Source organism: Paramisgurnus dabryanus, chromosome 13 (assembly GCF_030506205.2).
Source record: "Paramisgurnus dabryanus chromosome 13, PD_genome_1.1, whole genome shotgun sequence".
Classification (NCBI taxonomy): domain Eukaryota; kingdom Metazoa; phylum Chordata; class Actinopteri; order Cypriniformes; family Cobitidae; genus Paramisgurnus; species Paramisgurnus dabryanus.
The window spans coordinates 4,373,972-4,393,181 of record NC_133349.1 but is presented as its reverse complement, the minus strand read 5'-3'; the positions used below and the strand labels follow the sequence as shown (position 1 = coordinate 4,393,181).

The 19,210-nt window shown below is 34.8% G+C and overlaps 1 protein-coding gene across 4 annotated transcripts in view; it reads right to left on the bottom strand.

The window, feature by feature from the left end:
• csmd3a (CUB and Sushi multiple domains 3a) overlaps positions 1 to 19,210 on the bottom strand; it is a 398,763-nt gene that overhangs the window by 83,255 nt on the left and 296,298 nt on the right. For 3 of the 4 annotated variants that reach the window (XM_065298900.1, XM_065298901.1, XM_065298903.2), the window contains exons 44-51: positions 18,486 to 18,631; positions 15,238 to 15,318; positions 14,911 to 15,024; positions 12,040 to 12,228; positions 10,946 to 11,104; positions 7,314 to 7,502; positions 3,470 to 3,655; positions 1,454 to 1,648 (exon numbers count right to left, since the gene is read on the bottom strand). In XM_065298900.1, coding sequence (XP_065154972.1) covers positions 1,454 to 1,648; positions 3,470 to 3,655; positions 7,314 to 7,502; positions 10,946 to 11,104; positions 12,040 to 12,228; positions 14,911 to 15,024; positions 15,238 to 15,318; positions 18,486 to 18,631 — 1,259 coding nt within the window. The remainder of the gene's footprint in view (positions 1 to 1,453; positions 1,649 to 3,469; positions 3,656 to 7,313; positions 7,503 to 10,945; positions 11,105 to 12,039; positions 12,229 to 14,910; positions 15,025 to 15,237; positions 15,319 to 18,485; positions 18,632 to 19,210) is intronic. The other variant, XM_065298902.1, reaches the window with a different exon arrangement.

The window sequence follows — 19,210 nt, the reverse complement described above, 5'->3', positions numbered from 1 at the left end:
CTGATTGCTGTTGTTTTTGAAAATTGCCACGAGGCTGCGTTCACCCTCACCGGCGCGTTGATTCTGTCAGATGCCATCCGTCATGATGCGACTCTAATGTTTCGATTGTGGATCTTATGAGGGCAAATCTACACATTTATCACCTCTGAAGTTACAGCAGAAGATTGTTTTTCCCACAACATTGGGAAGCAAACCATCTGAGGACGCCACCTGCCAATAACGACTGCTATAGTTTAGATTAGCCGAGCTTTCTTGCCTTATTTGACAGTCAGTGTTTGCCATTTCTTTCAAATTGTTTTTAAAGGATCTGCATGCAAGATATTTTTATTTATCTTTACACAACCAGATAAAATTTTTTATTACATAGTGATCATAGTGAAAAATCATAAAAATCGAATGCTTTGCACAGTAAAGCGCTCTGGGAGATACCTGTAAGTGTTGGCCAAAAGCATAAATGGAAATGACATCCCCATAAAAAGCATCTGGATTAATATCCAATCTAAGTATTTATTTACTAAAATAAAATAGACATCTTGGGCAATTGCACGTGTTTCTCTCTCTTTTTAACTTATTGACAAAGACTAAAGTGTGCATTGTGTTTTTAAGATAAAAACGACGCAATGATAGCTAGATAGTGAGATTTAAACCTATAATCTTTTCTATTCAACCTTGATCTAGTTCAAACATTAGGTTAGATCATCCAAAACCAACATAAACATAATCCACATTTTCCTGACTTCTCCATGCGCGACACCATTATGGCGAGTGACTTTCTGTGCTTTACACTTGCGTTTAATATTTATTTAGCATTGCAGAGACAAAATAAGATCAATAAAAATGTCAACATAAGTGATTGACTGCCGTCTACAATTTCATATCATCAATACGGGAGGTGGCGTTGTGCCACTTCGTCACCTAAGGAACAGACAGACAGCGTTATGTTGTTTACGGTCTTTGTTAAATACTCTCGCGTCCGAGCTGTCACCGCAAACTAATGCTATCATTGCTTGTTGACATTATGGATTTAAAAGTGAAATAAAACAGATTACAACCTCCGTATCAGAGCCGTCCAGGTCACTCTGTAATGCATTAAAAGCTGCAAACCGGACGCTTACTCAGACGTGCCGAGCGTAATGAGTATTTTCGCATCTTGTAAAAATAGAGGATATTAAACTGAAAAAATATCTTGGCAGGCCAATAGAGAATTGAGTACCCATTACTCACAAAGTTGTACACTAAAATGCATTTAATAAAAAGGTCTGCAGATGTCGCCTGGGCATGACAATGAGTGTCTAGATGCTCGAGGGACACAAACTGCTAATCCGTCACACATCAGCAGTCGACTGACAAAATCATTAGTCTTGTCGTCTGGCCCGGCTGACCTTAAGAGCAGGCCATCTTAACGAGGTCTGAGACTCCTGCACTATTCATTTCAGAGCAACACATCACTTACTCTTGCAGCGAGGTCGCTCGTTCCTCCAGCTCCATGTTCCATTGGCTGTGCAAAAAATGTGGGCGGGGCCCAGCCGGTAGTAGCCGGGGTTACAGGTAAAGGCCACTTTAGTGCCGAATTCGTAACGAGAGCCGTTTACAATCCGCCACTTGCCGTGATCCAGGGTAAAGGAGCCAATGCTGGGACACACCACAACTGAAAATAAACAGCATTAGTCAACCAAAGCACGCATTTAACACATCCACTGACACATTTAAATTGTTAGCCAAGGTTAGCCAAACAGTCATCATTTAATTTAACACATGTTTGCGCTATAAGAGGACCTCTGGGAATTTTGCCAGACCTCAAAAATCTGTTTACCTTCATATACTGCGTAGTTCACGCTAGGTGGTGATTTGAAAATGAGTTCATTTTTGCAGTAGATGAGTATTAAATAAGAGCATTGAGGTCTTGAACTTAACTATTAAACAAATAAGCTGTATTTCTGCATCGGACCCATGTAGTAAAATCTAAGCCAGAACTAGTCAAATGGCGGCCTGCGGGCCAAATGTGGCGCACCAACCAGGTCTTCTTTGTCTGATTTAACAGCGACTTTTTGGGACTTTAGCTTATTCACCATATCCCCCAGAGTTAGATACGTCCACACATACCCTTTTAATCTCTGTGCATCCCGTAACTCTGTCTGACACACCCACCGCTAGCCTAGCTTAGCACAAAGACTGGAAGTCAATGGCTCCAGCTAGCATACTGCTCCCAACAAGTGACAAAATAATGCCAACATTTTCCTATTTATATATTGTGATTTGTATAGTCACAGCGGGTACAAATAACAAGATCATATGAGACACAGCAATCTTTCTTCAACTAAGTAGCAGTGCTTTGCCTTTTGAGACTATAGTTTCAGATTTGTCAATTATTGGGAGCAGTATGCTAGCTGGAGCCATTTATTTCCAGTCTTTGTGCTAAGCTAGGCTAGCGGTGGGTGCGTCAGACAGAGTTACGGCACGCACGGAGATGAAAAAGGTATGTATGGACTAATCTTACCCTGGTGGATACGGTGAATAAGTTAAAGGGGCCATGGCATGAAAATCTGACTTTTTACATGTTTAAGTGCTATAATTGGGTTCCCAGTGCTTCTTTCAACCCAGTAACTTAGTTTTGGTAAAAGATTCTCCGCAAGCATGTGAAAAAAATGGGTCATTGAAATTTGACTCTCCTTATGATGTCATAAGGAGATCTTATTATAATAATACCGCCCCTTAATCTGACCTATACAACCACAACACTGCCATTTAGTGCAGAGAGAGAGAAAGAGAGAAAAATATTTGACAGCACAATTGAGATTCAAAAGCAACAAACCACCATAATTGCGATCGGTGTTTGAATTTCATCAGCTGATTTGCATTTTAAAGGACACACCCAAAATGCCACATTTTTGCTCGCACCTACAAAGTGTCAATTTTAACATGTTATAATAAATTATCTATATGGTATTTTCAGTTAAAACTTTACATGTGTACTCTGGGGACAGAGTAAAAAAATCTTTAAAAAGTCTTGTGACATGGCCCCTTTAAAGTCCCAAAAAGTCGTCATGTTCCTTTAAAGCCGCCTGTCCACTGTACATGACAAATGACGGCTAATAAACCGGAAGGAGAGTCACAAAGGGTGCCAACTATCAGTGTTATTTTTGGATCCACTCACATAAAAGGACATAACATGCACAGTCTAAACAGTCTAGTAAGATGTAGGCTGCTATCAAAGCGAGTGGACATTTCTCTTGCATTGCCAATTTGTGGCATTAGATACATGCTATGCTGCGCTGGCATTTGGCCAAAAGAAAGTATCTTTAGAGGTTGTGTAATTATCCTGGCGTATCTTTTGAGATAACGCGCCAATGATGCATTGGCATATTTAAAAGCTCATTAGGTTTAAAACAAAGTGCCCAACTATAATCATTGTGATCATACACATACAGCCTGATGATCTGAAAGCAGTGAATTTGGCGTTTGCCGTCACCTGTGCAACGAGGGATTTTATTGCGGTTGCTCCACGTGCCGTCGGCCTGGCATACGGTGCTGGTCACCTCTTTGGAGGACAGCCTGAAACCATCGTTACAGAAATATGTCGCTCGTGTTCCTGAGGAATAATCCGCGGCCAGCACTCCTCCATTCGCCGGAGCCACAGGTGTGCCGCAGGACACAGCTGGAAAAGACATGATGATGAGATCATCAGAACTCTAAACAAGAAATATGAAATGACATACTTTTTCGGCCTTGGTTTGTACCTCACACATATAGTATTTTTATTCAAAATTGTGACTTATTTATTCACCTATTTATTTAAATACTGTGATTATTTACAAGATGTCTGCTCTACTTAGGTTCTTGCAGGTGTCACAATCAAGACACGTCTTACCTGCTGTGCACCAGGATCAACAAACATTTGCGAGCGGGATTCATTGTTTCCCCTCATTAAAACATCTGCGTAAACATAACTTCATTGTACACTGTCGGAAAAAAATGGGTCCTAGCTGTCAATGTGGCATTTAGGTATATACCTTTGAGGTAAGAATATGCACGTTTTGGTACCAATATGCTTTTAGTTTCTGACAAATGTGACAAAGAGACCATGCATCAAAGGAACATGCAGAGAAATTCAGAAGACATAAATGCTGCAAGATGCAAAGAATGTAAAGGCATAATACAATTTCTTCTTGACTTGTGCTCAGATTTTTCGGTGGGAATTAAATCCATGGCATTGACTTGAACCCCTCACCTGCTTGAAAACTAGGCAAGGTGTGTGTTTGTGTGTGCATCAATGCTTTGGTTCAATTACTAGTGTAATTGGCTTTTGTGGTTAACAAGATTCAAAATTTAACAAGCTGCCATTTTAAATCGAGCATTTGCATTGAAACTTGGGTAAACACATATTTATTTCCATCCTGCCGGCACGACAACATTGCCGCTGTTATGATTGCCTCAAATATCATTTGATTGCCTTGCATTTGTTTCTGTCAAATTTTCTATTTCCAAAGTTTTTATCTACAGAAATGATTTATTTAAAATTTGAATGAAGTCATCGCTTATTTACCCTAAATTTTTTTCCTAAACAATTTTTCTAACAAATCTTCTGGTAATTTTGAAGAAGAAATGTTTTTTAAATATTTTAAATGCATTATTTATGTCATCATTTATTTTTGTAAAATGATTGTTTTAGCTTCCGATAAAACAATCATTTTACAAAAATAAATGATGACATAAATAATGCATTTAAAGTAATTGAACCAAAGCATTGATGCACACACACACCTTGCCTGGTTTTCAAGCAGGTGAGGGGTTCAAGTCAATGCCATGGATTTAATTCCCACCGAAAAATCTGAAATTAACCCTTTACCTGCAGAAACCTATAGCTCAGGTTAACCGTGTCATTCCTGTTATGCAGTACATCGCGATCTTACACTAAAAAAATGAATGTCACAATTAAAATAATAATAATAATCATATTTATGAAATTTTGTGAGCGTATGTCGCCATTTGTGCCATGTTACACAAAATAAAATATCTAAAGTATTTTACCTAGAATTATTAAAAAAGCTATTATTTAAAGGCGGGGTACACAATTTTGAAATACACTTTAGAGAAGGGAGTCAGGGCGAGTACCAAAACACACTTGGTGTCAGCAGTAAGGGGCATGTCTACTAACTGACATCATTACCTGGGTTGCTTATGTGTGGGGCATGTTTGTTTAGGTGATTTTAAATGTCAAGATTGGCTTTCAGAGATCATGCACCCTGCCTTTAATATCCTTTTATTCTTATTTACATACTTTTTTATAATGGTTATGTTACAAAGATATTTCAAGAAAAAATTTTGGTATACACAGTCACATTGTTACGGAACCCCTAAGGTGACATTGGAGTAAAAAAATCTAAAGTTTAGTTTTGCGTGCTCACGTGAAACTATCATGTGCGCACGTGAAACTAAAGCGAAAGTTTCACTAGAAACCAAACCTTATTTTATTTTTTCTCCATGTCCCCTTAGGGCCTCTGTACATTGCTAACATACTACATAACATCTTAAATTTACTGTTTTTTTTACTTTTAATTTTTATTATTAACGCCTTTTGTTTGATGTTTAATTTCATTTTCCAAAAATATTTTTTTATTTACTTAAACAAGAACAGAACCATGATTTAAATGATCTGAAAACAAACTAAGTTGAATTTGATAAAACATCAAATAAAAAATGACCTTTTAAAAATATTTTTTATATTCTTAGGTAGCATGCACACCAAAGCTTTAACGTCGACAGCCAGCATATGTTTTCAATTGATTCCAATGGAAGCGCAGCGCTTTTCAAAAATCCCATCAGCTGCCGTTTTTTCCATGCTAAAAGCTGGCGCGAGTTTTTTCCGTGCTCAGCGTGAGCGACGAGAGTTTAAAAATATTCAACTTTGGGTGAAAGCTCAGCTCGTCAATGTCTGTTCCCACACGGCCGTCCAATCACAGTGGAGGAGGGATGGGATAAACATCACAACAACCAACCGGCGCATCGTTCAGCGACTAATAAACAAAGCAGAAATACCAAAGCAACCAGAGCGCTTTGCTGAAGAAAGCTGGCAGTCGGCGTCCTCCTGGCGTTTTCTGCCGCGTTAAAAGCTTTGGTACACTACAAAAAAATTATTTTCAAGAAAAAACATTCAGTGTTTTCAGTAAAAATATCTAAAAAAAATCTTACATTAAGATGCTTTTTCTTGATGAGCAAAACAACCCAAGAAAATAATTCAAGTTTTTAAACCAAAAATATGAAATTTAAGGGATTTTGTGCATAAAACAAGCAAAAAAATCTGCCAATGGGGTAAGCAAATTCTTCTTGAATTTTTCTTGAATTTAGTGTTTATGAAAAATTTTCAAGATTTTTTTGCTTACCCCATTGGCAGATTTTTTTTTGCTTGTTTTATGCGCTTCAATTTTATATTTTTTGTCTAAAAAATAGACTTATTTTCTTGGGTCGAATATATACTGAATAACAGAAACAGCGCAGCGTATTTTGAGCGGAGCATCTTCTGTAAACAGTGAAGTGTAAGCAGTCAGCGCTGTAATTACTCAACATTGTAAAAATTTGTAATTAAACACTTGGAAAAAGTGCTGCGGTTTGCTCAAAGCCACATCAATATGGCACTGAAACATAATGCGATGTCCAATTATTGAGTGCTAAAAAATCAAATCAAATAAATCCAGCATAACAATGAGCTCTCATAAAATGCTAATAACAGCTAAGCAGAAAGTAGGCGCTCATTCAGTGCCATTAATTAGCAAACACAAAGAGCCAACTGGTCAATGTTGCTGGCACATAACACAGCCTGTCCTAACAAACGATAATTCAATCCAAATAACACCCACCAAAGCTGAAAACCAGACAAAACACTGCACTCAACCAGCTGATGATTCATCGTACACTACACATTTTATTGTCCAATCAGATGCCCGCTTTAGTACCAATCGGCAATGTTTGTGCTTTTTTTAAGCAAAAAATCATGCACAAATGTATGTTCAATAGGAAGTACATCAAGACAGAACTATTGCTTTTAATTTTTCTATCCTTCAGTAAATAAAAAAAGACATTTTGCATAAAAAAGAAAAACTCTTCTGAATTGTTTCTAAACTTTAAAATTAAAACAAATGTCCTCTGATCCACATCGAACGCTCAGTGAAAACAACAAAATTAAGCTGAAATTGTTACCACCGAAGGTTAAGACACAACAGTATTTCACAAGTGACTCTTTTCATTCACCCCGGCAGTAAATCTACAATATAATTTGTGCAAACTCAAGGTAAAGAAAATCAAAATAAATAAATAACCTTGACAGGCAGGCACAGACGAGTCCCAGGCCAGATATCCGAGCTCGGTTCTCTTGCAAACGGCCATATTTTTTCCGACGAGCCTGTAGCCGCGGTCGCAGGCCCAGCGGACGACGCTGTTGGCGTGGCCGCCCGTCTGACTGACCACGAACCCGTGCTGAGGAGAGTCAGGTGTACTGCAGTACATCGCTACACATAAAAGCATGAACCATTAAACACTTTCATATTATTCACTTAAAACAGCATCATCAGAGACATGATAATGTCTACTATAATTCCTGCCTATAAGTCACATAGCATGACAGTTATGGAGAAGTAGAGAAAGTACATTGGCATTGATCATAGAAGTTAAAGAATGTTCGCTGAAAAGATTTATACTCATTTAGTTTATAAGTTGACATACCTTTGTGACAAAACTACAAAACTAAATTACTACAGTCTGCTGTGAGACATTGTACAATTTCTTTGTGGCAGAACAAGAATGATGATACATAGATAAACAAATATAGTTGTAACTTTGTGTAGTAAGTATTTTAGCTTTTCTGTATTACTTTTCTTTATGTTTTAAATATAAATTAGGGCTGTCGAATGATTAATCGCGATTAATCACATACAAAATAAAAGTTTATATTTGCATAATTAATCACGTACAAATTAAAAGTTTATGTTTGCACAATATATGTGTGTGTGTACTGTGTGCAATTAATATGTATAAATAGATAAACAAACAAACATGATGAATTCACGATTAATCGCAATTAATCACGTACAAAATAAAAGCTTATGTTTGCATAATATATGTGGTTGTACTGTGTGTATTTATTTTGTATAAATATATAAACAAACATGGTTGTAACTTTATGTAGTAAGTATTTTAGCTTTTCTGTATTACTTTTCTTTATGTTTTAAAAATAAATTAGGGCTGTCAAACGATTAATTGCAATTAATCACGTACAAAATAAAAGCTTATGTTTGCATAATATATGTGGTTGTACTGTGTGTAATTATAATATATAAATAGATAAACAAACATGGTTGTAACTTTATGTAGTAAGTATTTTAGCTTTTTTGTATTACTTTTCTTTATGTTTTAAAAATAAAGTAGGGCTATCAAACGATTAATCGCAATTAATCACGTACAAATTAAAAGTTTATGTTTGCACAATATATGTGTGTGTACTGTGTGCAATTAATATGTATAAATAGATAAACAAACAAACATGGTTGTAACTTTGTGTAATAAGTAGTTTAGCTTTTCCGTATTACTTTTCTTTATGTTTTAAATATAAATTAGGGCTGTCGAATGATTAACCGCGATTAATCACATACAAAATAAAAGTTTATGTATGCATGATATATGGGTGTGTACTGTGTGTAATTATTATATATAAATAGATAAACAAAGATGGTTGTATCTTTGTCTATTAAGTATTTTAGCTTTTCTGTATTATGTACAAAATAAAAGTTTATGTATGCATAATATATGTGTGTGTACTGTGTGTAATTATTATATATAAATAGATAAACAAACATGGTTGTAACTTTGTGTAGTAAGTATTTTAGCTTTTCTGTATTACTTTTCTTTATGTTTTAAAAATAAATTAGGGCTGTTGAACGATTAATCGCAATTAATCATTTACAAAATAAAAGTTTATGTTTGCATAATATATGTGTGTGTACTGTGTGTAATTATTGTGCATGAATAGATAAAAAAACATGGTTGTAACTTTGTATAGTAAGTATTTTAGCTTTCCCTTATTACTTTTCTTTGTGTTTTAAAAATAAGTTAGGGCTGTCGAATGATTAATCGCGATTAATCACATACAAAATAAAAGTTTATGTATGCATGATATATGAGTGTGTACTGTGTGTAATTATTATATATAAATAGATAAACAAACATGGTTGTATCTTTGTCTATTAAGTATTTTAGCTTTTCTGTATTATGTACAAAATAAAAGTTTATGTATGCATAATATATGTGTGTGTACTGTGTGTAATTATTATATATAAATAGATAAACAAACATGGTTGTAACTTTGTGTAGTAAGTATTTTAGCTTTTCTGTATTACTTTTCTTTATTTTTAAAAATAAATTAGGGCTGTTGAACGATTAATCGCAATTAATCATTTACAAAATAAAAGTTTATGTTTGCATAATATATGTGTGTGTACTGTGTGTAATTATTGTGCATGAATAGATAAAAAACATGGTTGTAACTTTGTATAGTAAATATTTTAGCTTTCCCTTATTACTTTTCTTTGTGTTTTAAAAATAAGTTAGGGCTGTCGAATGATTAATCGCGATTAATCACATACAAAATAAAAGTTTATGTATACATAATATATGGGTGTGTACTGTGTGTAATTATTATATATAAATAGATAAACAAACATGGTTGTAACTTTGTCTATTAAGTATTTTAGCTTTTCTGTATTACTTCTCTTTATGTTTTAAAAATAAATTAGGGTTGTCAAACGTTTAATTGCGATTAATCATGTACAAAAAAAAGTTTATGTTTGCATAATATATGTGTGTGTACTGTGTGTAATTATTATGTATAAATAGATAAACAAACATGGTTGTAACTTTGTGTAGTAATTATTTTGACTTTTCTGTATTATTTTTCTTTATGTTCTAAAAATAAATTAGGGCTGTCGAACAATAAATCGCAATTAATCACGTACAAAATTAAAGTTTATGTTTGCATAATACATGTGTGTTTACTGTGTGCAATTAATATGTATAAATAGATAAACAAACAAACATGGTTGTAACTTTGTGTAGTAATTTGAGCTTTTCTGTATTACTTTTCTTTGTGTTTTAAAAATAAATTAGGGCTGTCGAACGATTAATCGCAATTAATCATTTACAAAATTAAAGTTTATGTTCACACAATCTATGCCTATGGCCTTTCTGCCTATGGCCTTTTTTTATGTCCTTAGCCAAGCACAACACTTATTAGAATCCAAAAACACTATCTGCCTTAGCATAACAATGTGATTTGATTTTTAAATATTGTGTTTTTTTTCCGTTTTTTCCAAAAAGCAATTATGCTATGAGGCTAACGATATTAAAGAAACATTAACATGTGTGTGTGTATCTAAATTATATAAATATATAAATTATATTATATATAAATTTAAACGTACACATGTACACATGTATGAGTGTATTTATAAATAAACATAAGTATTATATACACACATAATACTTAAATAATATACACACAGTACAACGACACATACATTATGCAAACACACATTATGCACACTTATTTTGTACACGATTAATCGCGCTTAATCGTGATTAATCGTTTGACAGCCCTAAAAAATAATGTACTTAAATTCGAACCAAAATCACTAAACACATCACTTTTAAACCTGCACATTGGAAGCAAATCAAATAATATCCTTACTATACCTCAAGTAATAGTTTTACATCTTGCATTTTTCAATAATGAGCTCCTGATACACTAACTGCATATCTCCAAAGTTACAAACAGATACAAACATTTGCACACAAACACGTAGACAAATGGACGCAGACGAGGACGCTGGTGTCATGGGCGGGACAAACATGACGCGAGACACACAGAAAACTAAGGAAATTACCGATCGGGGATACATACTTTGATACTCACCCACGTAAGTGATTCGAAAGCCTTTTTTGTTGGTGCCGTGATCGGACGACCAGCGTAACAACACCTGATGACCCGTCGTGGTCAAATTAAAGGGCACGCTGAGGTCTCCGCTAAGCACCGCCATACTTGGACTGTAAATATTGGGCCCTGCAAAACAAAAACAACAACAACACCAATCAATAACATACGTAGATCAGGTGAAAATGTTATTATTGCTCTTTCATAGCTCAGGAGGTTTTACTTTAAGTATAAACTTAGTCTCCCCTTAAATTGCTTAGGAGAAATAAACAGACAAAATGAGTGAGTCTGTTTATATATTTAAAGAAGAACATTTTCTGGAAGGCATTAAACTTTTTTGAAAATCATAAAAAATGCTGGCGCTGGCTGGCAACTAAAAAAAAAAAATGCTGCGGGTAAAGAGTTAATCACAGGCTATATGAAATAATTGAGATATAGAGATGTCATCAGTGATTTATATTTTTCTTGTAGGATAGATCAATACATGATTTTCTTCAAGTTTTTTTTAAACCAAAAGTAGAAATACAAACAGCTGATTGGACAGTTAAAGACGCTGGGAACAAAGCTCCAAAATTGCACTTGACATCACAGTAAAAACATAAAGAAAAAGCTGTCGCTGCGAGGAGAAGAGAACAGATATCGCTTCTCATTTTCTATTCCAATGGGATTCTGTATTGCCATGGGCATTAATGAGCGTCCAATCAGTGATGAGTTATTGGCTAATCTGCTGATTGCAAGCACTTAAGTAATTTGTGGCTAATAACACACTGAATGTATCTCAGATTGTCTTTGCCATTGCGATGCTATCGAGACACACTTGAGCATCTTTTCTGTGGTCTGCATGTCTGCCAGTTCTAAATGAGACTTCTGGGAAATATTTCTCTGTAATGGTCTTGAGGCATAAAAAACTGATTCGGAGGCTCCAAATTACGTTTCAACTCTTCCAAAAGACAAAAAGAAAGGTGTCAGAGATACGACAGGGCTAAGAATAATGGCTGTAATACTCAGGGACACATTCGTACCGCTGTCAGATGCTGTCTTGAATATGAATGATTTAAACCCACCATCAAAGATTTCCAGAATATCAAACTCTTTCTCGGTCTGGAAGAGCTCAAAGTGCAGCGTGATGTTGTAGCCCTTCTCCACGTTGACCATCCAGGAGCACATCTGAAGGTTCGGATAGCTGTCTGGATATCCTGGACTTAGAATTACGCCCGTTGAGTCGAAAAGAACCTCGTTGTCAGGACACTGAACTACAAAATCAAAAGGCTTTTTGTTAAAAACAACAAAAGAAGAAAATATTCTGGAAGGCATTAACGAAGTTTCAGATGTGCCATAGCATGTTCAAATTCTCCTTTTTGGGTGGGACAAAAAATTTGCTTTACCTTTACATGCAAATGAGCTAATGAGTGCTTTCAGTTAAAATAATATGTGCTTGTTTCACTATTGAGATATGGAGAACAGCGTACAGCTCACTGAGGTTGGAAACTAAGGTAATGCATGACTGTCAGTCAGTGGCTGTGAGCGGAGCTTTATCAGTGTGACATCACATTAACAAGGGAATCAGAACGCATGTTTAATGAGACTGCTTTGGGAATTTAAAAAATTAGTGGTTTTTTTTTTTATTGTAGGGTGGTTTTCACATACTACCAACACACATTTATGTCCAAACACCATGTACAAGTGGATTTGCATAATAGCACCATTGCTTTGATGTTTATACTGTGTCCTAACCAGACATAACATCCAGTCACTTGAACATCTTAATGATCAGATTAAGCAAGTAATCTGCAAACGATTTAAACTGATAACTTGCAAGTTTTAGGAGACTTTGACAGATTTTTGAGAAGAGCCGGCTCATAAATCTTCCACACCAGTGGTTCTGTGCATTGTGTTTGTTTTGAGTGCAGCCAGTGACTCGAAAGTGAATAGAAAGATACGTCGCCTATCTATTATATTTCTTCTCTCTTATCACATTCAATTTAGACAGCAATCTCCAGTAAAATACATTTCCTTCTGCTGTGTTGCTTTTATATTACAGATCACCCAATGGAACAGCAGTTCAGGAAACAGAGATGTTGATATGTAAACCTGGCGATAGCGGTCATGCGCTTGTGACATCATTGTATTTTTGATTGAGGCATTTGTGCAGCTTTGTGTTATTAAATATTCTGTGCAGATATTATGTTCATTATAAAGTTCATAATTTCATTGCTAGAATACATTTACATGATTTTAAAGGATTAGTCAATTTTCTAAAAAAAAAAAAATTCAGATAATTTACTCACCACCATGTCATCCAAAATGTTGATGTTTTTCTTTGTTCAATCGAGAAGAAATTATGTTTTTTGAGAAAAACATTCCAGGATTTTTCTTACTTTAATGGACTTTAATGGATCCCAACACATAACAGTTTTAATGCAGTTTAAAATTGCAGTTTCAAAGGACTCCAAATGATCCCAAATGAGGCATAAGAGTCTTATGTAGCGAAACGATTGTCATTTTTGACAAGAAAAAAAAAATGCACTTTTAAACCACAACTTCTCGTCTTCCTCCGGCTGTGTGATGAACCAGCGCATTAAACTGTAAAGTGTTGGGGTCTATTAAAGTCCATTAAAATGAAAAAAAAATCCTGGAATGTTTTCCTCAAAAAACATAATTTATTCTCGACGGACAAAGAAATACATCAACATTTTGGATGACATGGTGGTAAGTAAATTATCTGGATTTTTTTTTTTTTTTTTTAAAGAAAATGGACTAATCCTTTAAGTAAAAAAAAGCACATTTTGTTTCACTCTGTTCTCTTAATTTAATTTTCTTTTAAAATAAAATAAAAATACTTTATCCACTAGAAAGTATATATTTCTGTCAATTTCAATGATTCACAAATGTTGGCCTTTGACTGTAGAAGCAACATGGTCAGGTGGTGTAACTCGTTTGTGTCAATTGGCGTAACCAGTTATTTTACATAAAAATATAATTATATTTAAAAAACTTAATGTGAAATCAAATGTAATCATCTACTTTAGTGTAATAATATGATTTTTTTAACAATTTCTACATAATGTGTCAAAGGTTATTTAAAAAACATGGATGTTTTCAGCAGATCTCCTGCCAAATATTGCATAACCCTATTAATATTTGCAATTAGAGATAAGTCTAAAATTATATATTTATTTCTATGAGTATACGTATGTGCCATTTAAGTGGAAAAAAATATTTCTCAATCTTTGGCAGTTATACCATTTGACATTTTTAGTTGCAAACTTTTGTAAAAAAATGTGCAAATGTCGCTTTAATTACATAAAATCAACATAAATAAAAAAAATTCATTTTAACATGCCTGATGCATGTTTTTTAAAAACAGATTTTAAAAGATTTTTGATTTTCTCATCTTACCAAACCTTACTTGTCACTGACCCGTATATCAAATGTATCTATAACTAAAGGTTTACTATAAATAAAAGCCATATTACGCAAATACAAAACCAAAAAAGCATGATAGATTTACCTCCTCTTGAAACCTATTTTAGTGCAGTGTTATCTTTTACACATTATGTTTAACATTTCATAATTTTTAATTATACATTTATTTTTTACTTATATTTGTTATCCCTTTCTTTTTTTGAAAACGTATTTATGATGTAATTCTTAAAATTGCTTTGTACAGCACCTTGGACAGCGCCACGCTGAAGTTTGTGTGCTTTATAAATAAACTAAACTAAACTAATGATAAGTGATCTTAAAAATCTATCTATACATGACATATGCTCTTCTTTTGAAAACACCAGAAGAAATCCAAGATTTCTCACGACCTTAAGCATTAAGTCCAAAAGACACTAACAGCTTCCGACAGAACCGACAACATGATACGAGCAACCGAAACAACACGAGACACAAATAAGACAGCGTGCGGGATGTTCTGCCAAACTCACCTTGGCAGACCGGAGGAGGACCATCCATCTGCAATCGCTCACCCAGCCTACAGGTCAAGATCTCGCTCCCGAGGAGTGTGAAGCCCGGCAGGCAGCGGTACCTGATGATGTCACCTGTTGAGTAATTACACACACGGGTGTTTGCTTCGCCTCGCTCAACAGCACATTAGTTCATTAAGACTTGACATTAATGATGACAAATGCCAACCGGCATGTGTTATTTTTTCTACGTTACTAGGTGGGAACCTTGGGAACGTCTTTTTAATGAGCATTCGGCACACGAGAGATGTACACAAACACGTCATGAAACGTTCTACGTTATTTTACCGATCTGGAATTCGTTGTCTTCAGCCAAGACCTCGGCGTTGGCGACAGGTGGGGGAGGCTGACAGATGCGGAGTTGGTAGGCTGCAGAGAAAATAAGACATGTGATGCTCAGCGCCTGCTCGAGTGAAAACACTTAACAACCCACGCACAACATAAAGCTAAATTAGCCGAGGATGTGCGCTGCGATGGAGGTCACACATTTTTTCTTACCAACACTGATTAAGACTTTCTAAAAGAGGATTTCTTAGTTTAAGATCCCTTTATCACTATATGATAACAGACACTACTGTGATGTTATTTTGAGACATTATGGTTCTCAAACCTTTAAGAATTTTTTTAAATATAAAAATATCATAATCTAAGTAAATAAATAAATAAATAAATATAGTCAAGATCTCGCTGTGTATATATACACATACACAGCGGAGAAAATAAGCATTTGACACATCAGCATTTTTATAAGTAAGGGGATTTCTAAGTGGGCTATTGACATGTAGACATCAAGCCAAATATTGAATTCATACAAAGAAATCAGAACATTTAAGTATACAAGTTGAGTCATAATAAATAAAGTGAAATGACACAGGGAATAAGTATTGAACACACTAAATACTTTGTAGAAAAGCTTTTGTTGGTGATTACAGCTTCTAGACGCCTATATATACACGTGTGTATGTATGTATATATATATATATATAGACATGCTATAGGGCAGTCAATAGATTAGTCGCAATTAATCACGTACAAAATAAAAGTTTTTACACACACACACGCAAGTATTTAAGAAACATTTACATTTATATATTTATAGAGAGAGAGAGAGAGAGAGAGAGAGAGAGAGAGAGAGAGAGAAAAAGAGTTTTTGATATATTTTATATATAAATTTAAAAATATATACATAAATAACATGTTTGTTACATTTCTTAAATGTATGTGTGTGTTGATATATACATAATAATAATTACACACAATACACACGCAAATATTTTATACAAAAACAAACTTTTATTTTGTATGCAATTAATCGCAATTAATCTTTTGACAGCCCTAACATATACATGTAAATGTTTTCTTAAAATGTTTTATAAAATGTCATAAAACTGAGGCCAACCTGGCAACATCTTGCCCCCCAGTTTGGGAACCACTGTATTAGGGTGACAAAATTTCAAAATTTTACTGCTTGTTTGTGCAAAACTACTGCAAGTAAAAAGAGTCTAGTGTCAGATTTCTGAGAAAATGTTTAACCACGAGCATCTCTTCTCACATGCAGAAGATCAACACCACTACATCTTACTTGACCATCCCAACGACTCACGTACCTAATAAAAAGTTAAATAACCCCAATACTGTTAAACACAACCTTTGATAAACAAAAACAACATTTAGAATTCAAACAAGAAGTCAAAAACAGTAAGGACTCCGCACGTACTCGGCTACCACATTAAAGGTAATTTGGAAGTGGAGAATGGCCATTTGGCAGCACTGGGACCAGTGCTCTCTTATTTTATTATCTTTTCAAATTCAAATGAGCTTCGAGCTTTGCAACACTTGACATAACATCTTTATGTTGTAATGGCTTTGAAAACATCAGCACAAAATGCTAACACAGACATTACCTGATTATATTACCTATATAACGGTTTGCCATCACGATTAGAGTGTATCACAGTTAATATCTTTGCCCTAAAACCTAGTACGCTGCCTAGCTAGAAAGCATTATATACACTAGAAAGTATAATTTTGCGTTGTTTACTTCAGGGTAGGGATGCATTACGATTAATCGTCATTAATCTATAGCAGAATAAAAGTTTTTGTTTACATCATATATGTGTGTGAACTGTGTATAATAATTATGTACTTATAAATATGCACACATGCATGTATAATTTCAAGAAAAAAATATATATATTAAGTATTTAAATAATATAAATTATACATAAATATACAAATGTATAAATACATGTAAACATTTCTTAAGTATACATGCATGTGTGTGCATCTATATCTATATAAAGTTATTATACAGAATTCACACACATATATGTTGTAAACAAAAACTTTTATTCTGCTATAGATTAATCGCGAATAATTAATCGTTATGCATCCCTACCTCAGGGGTTCCCAAAAATTTCCTTTCGCGACCCACTTAAATAGGTATAATCTATCCCGGGACCCACCAATATATCTTTAAATAGAAATGATGGCTTTTTATTATTTTTTAATAAAATGTAAGTTTATAATAATCTATACACACCTAATAATTCCCTAAGGTATATCATATCAAAATAATTGTCGTTACTTAGACTTTTGTGTCATTGCTACAGCCAAGCGACCCACCTGTTAAGTCTGTTAAAGCTACCCGAGTAATAACACAGTTGGTTTAAAGGCACAACTATCTGAAGGTGCATATAATAAATGGAGTATAATCATTGGAAGTACACGCTTGCTGCATTGGTTAAGCCTGCATGGGTGTGTTGTGCACTTGCATAAAGTGTTTCCGGTCCAACATGTTGTGAAATATACATGTAATTGTGATTTAACTTTGTAGTATCTATAAAATCTCATTTAAAATGTAATGTTTATCCCAGTATTGTGTATTCTGTGTTTTTCAGTGCATGCAAACATCATTAGTTTGGCAGCATGATAATTTAAAACGGTTGCTGGCATGATCCCTGTAAATACGATTTGTTTGAGTTGCTATCTATGCTGAGCATTGCAAAATGGTCATTTATGAAGTCTGAATGCTTGCTCAAAAGGCAGCTTCCTACGTAGGATGACAGCTCGCTATCTATTGGAACAGATCTAAAACGGCAGGCGCACATCGTTTCTCAGATTTCTACACCTGCTTGTTGAGTAATGGTTATTATTGCACATGTTGGAGGCCTCCAAACACATTAGAGTGCCATCGAAACGTGACAGCCGTAATAATCGAAGCCATTTTCCAGAGAAATAAGTAATATCGCTTCTGGCCCATGTGTTTGAGAGCTGCACAACAAGAAACAAGGGGCTGGAGGGTAAAAAACCTTAACACTCCATTTTAAGACACAAACACCAAAACGTCTGTAATGCAATTTCACGGCACAATTTTTGTTGAATGCGCAGATATTTGCGGCTTGTGTCTGTGCACGCATGCGAGCATGTAAGTAAGATGTTTCTGTGGGAGGGATAAACCGGCATAATCTACCTGACAATAGGCAACATGTGAGCTGTAAATGAATGAGGAGCATTACAGTGGAGAGGCAGCTCACCATGGTAACGGAGAACAAAGAATCCACTGGTGCTGAAGTCGCTGTGAAACTTCAGAAGGATGTGATTGGACATGCTGGAGACGGCCTCTTGAGGCGAGCTGCCGCTGTATTGACCGATCTGTGGAGATGTTTGGTCGGGGCCATCCCTAAGGGAGACAGTGGTTCTGTTTAATCCCACACATTGGACACAGATCAACATTTCAAATCTTTTCGACTCATAACTGAAGGTCTGTGCTTCTGTTTACCGATGCGTGACGCTTTTTCATTTCGCACTTCGGTCTCGGAGATTTAGTAATGTTTGTGAAAGCAGAACAGAAAACATCAAAAACTTTTTAAAGGAGTAAAAACCAACCAAAAAAAAATATATATATAACAGGGAGACAGCGAGGTATATAGTGAAAGCGCTGATCTTAGTTCTGTATGGCCTAAAAGATTTTATTTAATTAGAAAGAAGCTTTTATATAACAAACAGGTCCAGGCAATAACAAGAAAGACCATTAGTATAATCACAGTCATTAAAACAACAGAATGCACAGCACATATTTAGAAACTATTACAAACTTTAGACTACAGTATAATAAACCTAGCAACACACCAGTGTATCCGTCAATCGTCTGTTTTGGATGATAAAAGTCATACAGTACAATATGTCAGCTATATAAATAAAATTAATACAATTTCACTTTAAGTTGTAAAAGTCACTTAGTATTTTTAAAGAGGAAATA